We start from the raw sequence: 12,376 nt of genomic DNA on the forward strand, positions 1-12,376 counted from the left end.
TTGCAACACATTGTTGTCCTGAATTTTGTCCAAATATCAATTTATTAGCTTGGCTATATGGTGCCATTATTGGTTTGCTAGGGTCAGTGTACACTGGAGTAGGACCACGATTTTTCTCAACATCTGTACTCAGTTGAAAATTACAATAGTTTGATTCGCGTGTCTGACTCTTATAAAGACACAAGGGTCTCTTACAAGAAAACATCGATAAATACTACCATGCTCTGTACTTCAATTTCATTATCCTCTGATATACCCTCACTGAACAAATTCAGTTTTCTGCCCTTTCTTCTGAGACGTTTCAGAGTAGCTTCTGGTATTCTACTGGGTTCTCGATCACGTCTCAATACACGGTTGTGTTTACATGTAAACATAATATCCCATAACTCGTTTGATATAGCAGGTTTCGCTTGATATTTCTCGATAAAAGGTTCACTCGTAAAGGATCACTCGTAAATTGATCTCTCGTAAAGTTCGCGGAACGACACGTTCCCAAATCGCTCCACAAGTTTCTAGTGCAGTTCTACCGCGATCGGCTTGTAACTTTGTATATACATTGGGTGTGATAACCATCGAATTTCTTTCGGGTACATCAAGCAAGGAATTGTCCACAAAGGCAGCCATTGCTTTCTTGCTTTAGCCATACACTCAATGGTTCATTCTACGCATGCGCCTACATTTTACTTGTGCGCTGTAGTAGAATGCGTTTTGTGACTGAACGCAAAAAAAAACAAACAAACAAACAAACAAAAAAACATACAAAAAAACAAAAAAAACCGAAGCCGAATTTATACTTCGGGCGTTTCCTTCGGAAAACTCCAGTAAATTACTTAATTTATGGTCCTTGTATGGTCCCTGATGTTTCCCGAAACGAACGACTTTCGGGAAAACAAAACTGTTTCCCTCGGGACCATGCATTAAGTGTATAATATTAACTTGGCCTTCGGCGAATTGTTGTCAAATATATCTCTGCATGCTGTTCATTACGAGAAAATACGCATTAATTTGCGTTAATGGGCGAACAATTGCGAGGAAATATAATCATTAGAGACAGAAAAAAAACATCATTTGCCCGAAAATCAGATTCATCAACGACTTTTGCATTTTAATCAGCATTCAATAACAATTTTGGGCATTCTTTTACGTCATTCGTCAAACAATTCATTAAATCACATTGTTTGCAATTCAATAGCATTCCTGGACAGCATTAGTATGAATAAGACAACCATTTATACGCTTGTACAAACAATTAAGCATTTTTTATTTTCAATATTCAAACATCGAATTCCAATTGAAAAATGCCTATTCCAAAATTATTTTGTTTTGAATTTCAGTCTACCCTTCAATAATCTCTATTCAAACATTTTGGCATTTAGGTCTGCATAAAGCGGTACCATTGCGCACTTTTAGCCGCGGTCAGAGTGTCGATGTTTCTGTGCAGAGCTTTAAGCAGTTGTTGTGTTCGAAACTCCCCCAGTGGTATTCCTCTGGCCCTTGCCTCATCTCTGTTATTCATGCGTCATTGAATTTCCGGATGCAAGATGTCAGCTTGACGCCGCTTTCAGACAGCTTATTGCCTCTACGATGTTTAGGAAACGACTGCATGGAGGAAGCATTTTAAGCTCTGCTTGGGGTGGGAATGATCAGGTTTCGGTGGGCCAGTGCTCCGTCATACACAAAGATAGCCTCCTCGTCGGGATCTAGATTTGTCCTCGCCTGTGCCAAGAAGTTATCGAAACGCGCAGCATTCATTCCGCCAACAGGTGCTGAGGAAAACACAAGTTTCGTCCTCGCTGGCCGCACACTTGACGGTACGCCCTCTCTCCCTACCGCGCTTGACGGTGGCTTCTGGGCGTCCAGATTTTGTAGCCGAATTCGTCGACAAACACCCAGTGGTGCACTACGGCATGGTTCATAAACCAGGTGGCGTAATCCACTCGCTTGTTCATCACATCAGGGCCTTGCAAGTTTCACTCGGAGGAGCATCCCTTCTAATGTCCCTGCCACGGTGCAGGCATGGATCTAAGGTTTTAAAGGTAGCCGTCTCCTCAGTTCACTGTTTATCCGAGCAAGTGTGAATAAACAGTTTTCGTTTATGATTTCCTCTAGGCAGTTTCTCATCTCTTCATTCACGCACACATTGTTTCTACCTCCTTGTGGTCATTCCTGGATCCTACCCTCTCTAATGTAGTGCGCCACAATGCCTCTTGCCGTTGATAGGTTTATTTATTTATTTAGCTTCGCCTAGTTATCTTAGGCAGGGAGACCACTACAGCCTTAGCCAATTACAGTGGATCCCGCATCTGACAAGGCAAGACCCGGCCCATCCCACCCCAGGGGAGGGTATCCACGACAGTAATCTCGTGCGTGGGAAATTAACGTCTTCTACCAAAACCCTGCAGGAGACGGGGCCTACGGTTTATTCGTCCTTATCCGAGAAGACTAGAATATCTATCCATTTCTTGACATTATAGAAAGGTAGCAAATTCTCCTCAGCGGCGCTCTAACCAATTGAGCTAACCGGGAGGCGAGTCCGCGACCACAAGATAATCTTCCTCCTCGTCCTCAAATCCTCTCACGATTCTCTCTCTGTGTTCGAATGATATTCGGTTTCTTCATGGCATTTTGCCCGCGGTTAGAAAACCTTTACAAAGCGAATGAACTGGACAAAGTTTACTGAATGTAAGTTCTGGCAAAATCGGTGTTCAATTGAAAATCGCTACTTACATATTGAATATAAAAAACACTGAATTGTTTGTAAAAGTGCATTAATGATTATCTTATTCATACTAATGTCGTCCAGTAATGTTATTGAATTACAAACAGTACGATAAAAATGTTAACTGAATGAATGGTTTATGCACTAACTTGTTTGTGTACATGTATTGTCTCTATTGACTTTCAGGATGGTGCAAATGACTTGAATGTTAGCGCAAATGAAAGTACATTTTTATCTTTTGTTTGACGAATGACGAAGAAGAATGCCCAAAATTGTTATTGAATGCTGATTAAAATGCAAAACTTATCGTTATCGATTCTGATTTACGCGTAAATAATCGTTTCTTGATGTTAATTAATGTGTTTGTACCCAGTTGTTCGCCTTTTCACGCAAATAAATGCGTATTTTCACGTAATGAACAGTAAAAGGTGTATAGGGATGCGTACTTTTCTATTGAAATTCATCACTCTTCGTTTCATTTGGATTGGAGTGTGTTATCAGCTCCACGGCTCCTCGATTGGTCCATATTCCATCCACAGAATACTAAAAGCCCTTTCGGGTTAAATTGGTTCTAGCCTTCTCCACAAAGAGTCCATCTAAGTCCGCATAAATGTATAACTGGACGACACCTTTCTGCCACCTGCAGCAAACGAGGAAGCTATATCCAAAACACTCAACAATTCTTGCGCTCTACAATAAATCTGAAGAAAACCCTTCTCGTTCCCATACAATTCCTGGGCCGGGTTGTTCAAAGCTGGTTTAAGATAACCCAGGATTCGCGTGAAATTTGATTTCAGATCTGAAAGCTTTAAGAGAAAGTTCAGTTTAATTATTTTGTGTCTACAATTTGATGATTGGATGCTCTAAAAAGAACGGGGAAAATTATCTCAGAAAGGTCCTCATGAATAGAGAAATAATGAAACCTGAGTCAAAATTTAACCCTGGGTTAGCTAATCGGCCTTCGAACAACTGGACCAAGAAGTGTATCCGGAGCTTATGATATAGTTGACTAGCTTGCATGCAATCGTGATTATTCATAATCACAGCCATCATAATGATTTTATCTGTTCTTCATTCTCAGTGCAAAGTCAAGAACAGCTATCAGGAGACACCGATAACGTCGTCGTTAACAAAAATGACGGCTTTGAATCTCGAGGTTTGTTTGACATTATTGCTATTGTCTCATTCTTGAATTTTCACTGGTAGTAGCTCTTGGCTGACTCTCTATTCTTACCTGACGATAAATTACTATTTAGGACAGAGCGAAAAAAGCAATATGTTTTGAAAAATTTAGTATCTTCGAGAAACTATTTAACAAAGACCAGGAACGCTAAAGGGTAATTCGACATGATTCATTCCTTAAATAAGAAAATTTAGGCGATAGAGAAAGCTGTGCATCTATTTACAGGGAATAGCAACATAGGTATCAAACGGTGAATTAGAAAGGAATGAAAGCATAAATAGTTTATGAAAAACTATGTAATTGCACTAAAAAATAGTGATATATGGCACAATAAACCCTTTAAAGTTTCCTAGTGTACTAGATTGAATTGAATAAGGCGATAGAGAAAGCTGTGCATCTATTTACAGGGAATAGCAACATAGGTATCAAACGGTGAATTAGAAAGGAATGAAAGCATAAATAGTTTATGAAAAACTATGTAATTGCACTAAAAAATAGTGATATATGGCACAATAAACCCTTTAAAGTTTCCTAGTGTACTAGATTGAATTCTTCATTACATTTTCAGAAACATTTCTTTCTGGTACTGAACCAAATGAAATGGTAAGTTCGAACTTTGATTCATTTTAAGTAACATCAGATTGAAGATGATAGTTTAAAAGCAGTTTGGCTCTCTAGCTATTCTTTTCGTATCTGTGCAAATGAGAATTTGCACAGATACGAAATAATATATTATTTTTATCGAGATAAATCTGATAAAAAGATAATTCGAAACAGACACGTAAGTTGCAATGTATATATTCCGCAATATAAACATTAAATTGGAGGTGAAATCGGGGTTGGGAGTTCTTCGAATTGAACACACGTGTTGTGATCCCAAATTGGCAACTTACTGTGACTTTGTAGTCCTTATTTTTCATGCTTGCTTGGACTTCACCTTTGATGACTCCCCTGGAATAAATAAAGCTTTGGACATGGTCGGATTTGAAGTGGTTTTCTCCGCGATCAAGCGATTTCCGCTCTCCAGAAAAGAAAGAAACGAGTGAGCATATCGATAAAGACGCCATGTTTGAAGTATGAGTTTGAACTGTTTAGACCAGAAAAAAATGCTGTCATGGCAACGTAACGTCACACTTTAGGACTCTATTCGTTGCGGTTGTTAATTTCTTATACATTCATTACATTTTGGTCACGTTATTATAGGATTACCGACAAGGATGTCACTTCATACTTGACCTTCTGCTGCTGGAACTGCTGAATGCCTCTGGACATCAAACGATGAAACTGAGTAGCATGGAGATAGCAGTGAAACGACGAACTGGTAGAGACTTTAGTGCTTTGCACGATGTTGTCGTTAAACCTGAAATAAGTTCACTGGGTGTCGAGGACTTCATAGACAACGATTCCCGCCTCTTAGAGATAGTTAATTCGACGGATGAGATAAAAACAAAGGATAACGGGTACATTTACAATCCATCAATGCAAACGGAGACGAAGCTCGATCTTTCACATGCTCGCTGTTGCTCTTGTTGGGATTACGTAGAAAAGTGTAGACAGGCACCAAATGCTACCACGGCCATAATTAATGGAAGTACCTTTGATGACAAAGCAGCGGTGGAGAAGTGGCCATGCGGAGTGCTTGATATTCTCTGTTGGTTTTGTCCAAGAATTCACCGGATAAACATTACGGGTTGTAAAAGCCTTAGTGACTCTTCAAGAATAATTGATTGTCTGGATCCTTCATTTCTTATCCATTGCAAAGACGCCGACAGGCACATCCGAAACTTCATATCCAAGGATTCGACATCACCCTTAGTAATTCGTGAGGATTGGTCTCTTCTTCACAGCGCCGTATTTCTTGGGGACGTTAACCTGGTAAAGGAGCTTCTCACCAAAAGAAGTTGGGACGAGGAAGATATTCTTAAAAGTTCGGTAGAGATGGCCATTGTTCAGCACAACTGCGAGGTTTTGAAAGTGTTCAAAGAAGAAAGTAACATTCATGGTTTCATGAACCCGTTAAGACTAGTTCAATTGAGTCTACTAACGCAACATGGTAGCACCTCTTACGTCCACCACCATCTTACGTCTAACCCTCACCCTGTAGAGGTCATAACCACAGACAATGACGTCTTGCAAGCAGCAAGGGATGCGCACAACTCTCAGGATTGCAATTTTTTTGAACTACTTCACATAATCTACGGAAAGGATGAGACGAGTATAAAACTAAAACTTGAACTTCTTGAGGGAATATTTCGAACGATACAAGTCAATGTAACATCCGATTTTCCTCCACTGTTTTCTTGCTGGAACGAAAGCGCAATTTGTGAGGCTGTGCAAGATTTAATGAAAGAAACTGGAAGCCCATCTTACAACAAAATAGAAGGCTCTCCCTATCTCACGTTCGCCATACCAAACGTGCCGCTGGCTGTATTTTTAATCCATGAAGGTGCCCACGTCGACCAGACGGATGATTCGGGGTGTACCACTCTTTTTCAAGCTATGAGCGAGTGGCTGATTCGTCCTTCTATTCAAAAGGAATTATTCGTTGAATTTTTAATTTGTAAAGGAGCTAATATCAATTTTAAAAATTACCGTGGAGAATCTCTGCTTGTGAAGAGTTTGTCGACATTTCAGGCTGATAGGGATAAAGAAGATCATTTGCTAAAGATTTTGCGTTATCTCCTGAATAACGGAGCCAGTGCCAAAACCAAAGACGACTCTGATAGCTCTCCCCTCCATATACTTGTTAACCTCTCTCGCAAGTTGTCATCTTTAGTAGTATGCGAAGGCATTGAACTCTTACACAAAAGTGGATGTGCAATTAATGCTAGAGATGCTGAAGGGAACACTCCATTGCACTTGTGGGCGGGCTTAGAGGTTAAGATCAAAAACTTTGAAAAAATTGGAAAAAAAATAATCGATTGCGGTGGAGCCGTCAACGCAAGAAATGACTACGAAGAGACACCACTGCATTTCGCACAGTTCTTGGAACAAGTAGAATTGTTACTTAAAGAAGGGGCACTGCCGAATGCACGAGACCTCCGCGGAGAAACTTCTTTTCACAAGTTCGTTCGCAAAGAGACTTTAATAACAGATAAGCTAAAGGTTGGTCGATGGAAGAAGTGCGTTACCTCTGGAATGGATCCATGGAAAAAAAATAACAGTGGAGTTTGTCCATTTCAAGTTCTCTTAGAAAAGGGCTTTCTAAAAAGCTCGTTGAGACTATTAAAAGTAGTTTTCGAAAAATGTGGCAATAAAGAAACAACTGAATCTGCGCGATGTTTTAAAGATTCCGAAGGGAATTCCCTATTACACTTGGCTTGTATCACTCAAGCCGAGGCCATTTGTGAATACCTGCTTCAAAAAGGATTCAACGTGAACGATCAAAACCATTGTTTGCAAACACCGCTGTGCTTAGTATGCAGCAAGGTGGGAAGTTGGACATCTGAAAAGATGCAAAACTTCATCCTTCTACTACGGAGATACCACGCTGATCCTAAAATACCTGATGGTGATGGAAACACATGCCAGGCATTGCTTAATGGATATGAGGCCTTAAAGAGATCACTGAGAAAAAATGTCAAGAAAATGGAAATTTCACCAATTTTAAAGTGGCGCAAGGAGTCCGAAAAACACATGAATGCATTTCACGACATTTCCTCTGGTAAAAACTGTCAAAAAGTTGGAAGGTATCATCACCACCAAGACTGTATTGGAAAAGGGTCGTTTTCGTTAGTCTTTCCTGCTCTGGATGAAGGAGACGGAAGAGAATTAGCACTAAAGCGACTAGAAAAAGCCAGGTTGAAAGAAGCACACATTAAAAGGGAGATTGATTGTCTCATAAAACTGAACGATTGTCCTGCTGTGGTAAACTACATTTGTAGCTTTAGCAGCTCTGACTTCCACTACATAGCTGTTGAGCTTATGGAAGGGACACTAGATGATTATCTCACAGAGCAGATGGGAGGAGATGCTGTTGATATATGTCTTGCCATACACTCTGGCATAAACTTCCTACACAACAATGGAGTTATTCACAGAGATTTGAAGCCTCAGAACATCTTATACAAAACTACACCGTCGCTAATGATAAAAATCGCAGATTTTGGGCTCAGTAAAATTCTACAGAAGGCGAAATATTTTGGATTAAGTGACACAGTTATGCACTCCAGGGCCGGAACAAAATGTTGGAAAGCTCCGGAACTCTTTGCAAGGGGCAGCCAAAGCAAGCATAGCAAGGGGTCTGATATTTTCAGTTGTGGTTTGCTCTTCCATTACACCCTAGCCAGCAGAAAGCATCCGTTTTATGACTTGGAAGAGTTTCCAGCACAGCTAGAGTCTCCTGATACAACTGAGAACATAAAAGATAATATCAGAAAAAACAATTCAAACTTTTGTCCCTCTCTTTCGCCGGAGGCTATCCATATTTTGACAAGAATGTTGTCACCCGAACCTAAGGAAAGGCCAACAGCTTCCTCCCTAGTGAGCTTTCCCTTTTTTGGGGATAAGGAAACGAGGAATGACTTTCTCAGGAAAGTGGGAAACGAGAAGGAGTTCATAGGGTCCAGATCTGAAACCTCTCACTCGCCGACTGATGTAGAGATAGAACTACAGAAACAAGTAGGGAAACAATGGAAAAACGCTTCTTCGTGGATATTAAACAGCTCAATCTATGCTGTATATTTGGAGGTCACAAGTCATCCTAAAGCGGGAACTTACCGCACAAAATCGGCTGTACATCTTGTTAGGTTCATACGAAATACGTATGAACATATCAAGGACCTTTCACCAAATGTCCAATCTTTATTGGCTAACTATATTTTTCTAGAGCATTTTCCTTATTTGGTTACAGAAGTTTATAAAGCAGTTCAACCGTGGAAAACAAGACCAGAACTGAAATCATTTTATGAGTAGGCTATATCGGTACGTGCTGATGGAAATTTTACACTCACCATGATATATTTTATTTCTATAATTCGGACTCGCATACCAGGTCCGTTTGGCGTTGGATACTGACTGTATCATTTGATATCTTTACTTCTTTAATTTGCTGCCGTATTGCCATACCAATACAACCTCGACAACATATCAACGAGAAGCTTTCCATGTGCTCCTATTCAAGTAGTCCTCAGTAACAGCAATGACAATGATATACCGCAGCATTAAAAAAAAGTTGGTAAAGATTTTCTCGAAGTATTCTAGGGATCAGTACAAATTAGACATAGTGCTAGAAGGCTTGTTAGCTAGATGGCTTGTTAGCTTAATTGGTAGAGCGCTGCACTAGTATCGCAGAGGTCAGTGGTTCGAATCCCGTACAGGCCTGATTTTTTTTTTCAGGTCTGATTTTCGCTATCGCATAGATAGCGCTATCTACTGCGAAGGATCGTGCATCATACGTTTTTAATACCGCAGTTCAAAATATATGAACTTCATATATTCATTGTATCACATAGTGCTAAGCCAATTGTTCGGCATTCACCTCAAGGTGTTCAAAAGAGAGCTGAATCGAGATAAACATTTTCCGTACAGAAAGGCACAGAGCTTACCTCAAGGATTGCAGACTTCCAAAGCCTTTAAAAACGAAGGTTGTCCCGATTGTGAAGGCCAAGAATGGGTTTTGGTATGTTACTGAAGCTTGATGATGTCAGTTAACGATGTTGGCGTCGCCTGCCCTTTGGAATAAAAGGCCTAAAATGTGCACTTCACACTCAAAATGATATATCACCTATTAGTGGAAAATGTATGGGAGACGAGACGTTGGTAGACCATAATAGAAATATCCATTCGCTGATGCAGAGGTGCCGTAAACAGTATATAAAGCTGAAAAAGGACGAAGAGTAACTGCCACGCAGGAAATAGGAAGTCATCTTAACTCTGCGGAAGGTTCTAAACCCGAATCCGCGAAAATCAAGACAGTTTTGATGCTTACGTTTATCAATGGTCCGGAGTGCGAAATTTAAATTTATTTTAACCCTTAAAGATCTTATCTGTGTAGCTTACACTTTTTCTTCAGGGAGATAAATTCCCTCAAGGCACACAAGGTCCACCACATTGACACAGAAGTTGAAGGCCTAGACTGCAAGGCAAAGCATATCGTCTCTAATAAGCTGAAGTCGCGAGTGGAGGTATGCATGTGAGACTTGCTCTTCAAAATACCCTTAACGTGATGGAAAGGCAGGAACAGCTTTCATATCAGCCAAAACCATTATGGAGAAAAATCGAAAAAGCCGAAATTAACTCTCATCTAGCGCTTCCTGAGTTCAGGAATATGTCCAGGCTGTTCAAGAATAGACGCTGATGCAGTGCTGCGTCTCACTGAAAAAAGGAAATCCCACAGCTGCCTGCATTCACTTAGCTCCTAGGAGCGGTTGCTAACTACAATGTATATCAGAAACTTCTTGCCAACGACAACCGATTAACGAACCTTTACAAACGAGGGAGGTCATTGCATCGCTTAAGAGTGGAGATACAGCATGTTTGGCTCCTTCATAGGATTTGACTCAGGAAACTATAAAGGGTAGAAAAGCTGGTCAATAGGTGGCCTACGAGGTGTTACAGAAGATGGAGCTAAGTATCAAGTATCACCGGAATTGTCGACACCTGAGAAGATAAGGCAAGCTTACAGAAGAAGCAACATTGCATTTGATAAAAAAATTGGGAGTTCGCACCCAGCAGCGCAAGGCAAGTCTAATGGCGTTGAAGCTCCAGCAGGCAATTGCTGTACTCCCATTCATATTCCACAAACAGAAGCACTAAGTGATCTTGTATATGATGCAATCGGGGCAGCCTGAATGACGTAATAGACTATCAGCATTGCCGAAGCAGGTAAAGCAGTTTGACCCCATCTCCTCCCCAATGCCACTCGGGCATCTCTCTCCCGCAAGTTGGGAGATGCTCGCATAACTCAATAACACAATCCGTGATTAGCTTCCGATTTCATATCCTTCGTTTCTTGACCAAAGAATGCATTATGAGTGTTATAGTATGGAGATGTTCTGTATTGACTGTCCGTTTGTTGTGAGCCCGCGTAGTATGCAGCGGTAATGTTACCATGTGCTCTTATTAATATAATCTTGCTGTTGACCTGCCATCTTGTGTGTGTGTATACTCTTCTGCAACCCAAAAACATAACAATGAGTTTTACATTAAGTCCACCAGTTTGACAAACATCCCCTCCGTCTTGAGGCCCTGAAAATAAACTTATAAGGGCGCCTGTGGTATTTGCTCTTAAGTCTTTAAGAGTCCCCTATACTTTTTACGTGAAGCGTGATTGGGCGATTTTTTTTCGCGCGAATCGTGATTTGACTTTTTCTTTATTTGTGAGTCGTGATTAAAGATGACAAGATCTTTTCATGTCCACGGGAACGAGTTCTTTTACTTAAACGTGGCCCGTGAACTGGGAGCTGAATTAAACGTGATTCATGAACTATCTTGTTTTTGCATGAAGATTTTACGGCTATTTCGTTGCTCTCGAAATCTACGTATTGTTTTTAAACGGCTGTGGCTAAGTTTTGAGCAGGGTTCTAGCAGGAGATGGACTTCATGTGGATCGATTAAAGTCATAAAACAGACCACTAATTGCTCTTGGACGAATATGAGACATAACGTCATCTTTTGTCGCGTAAGACCGGTCAAGACTAGAAAAAGTAAAATATTAATTCAACGTGACTGTCTTGAAGTTCGCGTGAACGTGAAAGAGTTTTGCATATTATTCGTAATGCGTGAAAAAGCGTGACCCTCGTCTTTGTCCCTTCTCACAGATGTAAACTTTTCAAATTGAACTCCTCAGTAAGGAAATGCTTACAACCATCGTCTTTTTCGCCATTATAAAATCATTTTTAAATTTCTTCGAATTAATTCAATTATCTATTCACTGGTATATTTAGTTTGCTTTGATCGTATATTTAGTTTGCTTTTCTTTACTACAAAGGACTCCTGAAAGTGATTTTAAATCCTTGTTACAAACTGTTCGTCAAAATTCTTTCCTTGATCGCCATGGCCAGTTTTTCGACAGCAGAAGACAACAGTTTTTCGTTGTAGTGAGCGATACTCAGCCGAATGCAGTTTTTGACGCTATTAGAGCTCGATGAGACTGTACAAAAAGAGGGGAAATAAAACAAATATAGGGGAGTCGGGAATTAAAGGCCCATTTCCATCCGAGATCCTTTGCAGTCGTTTGTTTTTGTTTTGGAATCGCGCTATTGTTAATTGGCGAACTCTGATAGTCCTTCACAAACACTATTAAAAAGAAAAACAAAGATTTGGTGAAGAACACAGTAAACAAATTTGCAGCTAAATATTTGAGACTGAAACATCATAAATCGAGTCTGTGTATAAGACTTGTACAAAGCTTACTTGATGTTGAAGGAAATTGTTCGGCTTCAACACTAAATAAAATATAAACAAATAACCAATATTGGCCAAACCTGATTTACTTTACGCATTTCAATTATAGCATAATGACTTGTACAAAT

General features: G+C 40.1%; 1 protein-coding gene and 1 pseudogene across 1 annotated transcript; one reads left to right on the forward strand and one right to left on the reverse strand.

Annotated features, from left to right (window-relative positions):
- Positions 1-1,342: 1,342 nt before the first annotated feature.
- Positions 1,343-2,633, reverse strand: LOC148733731 (uncharacterized; annotated as a pseudogene).
- A 1,171-nt stretch (positions 2,634-3,804) lies between these two features.
- On the forward strand, positions 3,805-10,990 carry LOC111330035 (uncharacterized). The gene is made up of 3 exons (XM_088757363.1): positions 3,805-3,875; positions 4,471-4,505; positions 5,106-10,990. Exons 2-3 carry the CDS (start codon positions 4,503-4,505, stop codon positions 8,814-8,816), a joined length of 3,714 nt encoding a protein of 1,237 aa, XP_088613489.1. The 5' UTR covers positions 3,805-3,875; positions 4,471-4,502; the 3' UTR covers positions 8,817-10,990.
- The last annotated feature ends 1,386 nt before the right edge of the window (positions 10,991-12,376 follow it).

This window comes from Stylophora pistillata, chromosome 4, assembly GCF_964205215.1.
Source record: "Stylophora pistillata chromosome 4, jaStyPist1.2, whole genome shotgun sequence".
In the NCBI taxonomy this organism is placed as follows: domain Eukaryota; kingdom Metazoa; phylum Cnidaria; class Anthozoa; order Scleractinia; family Pocilloporidae; genus Stylophora; species Stylophora pistillata.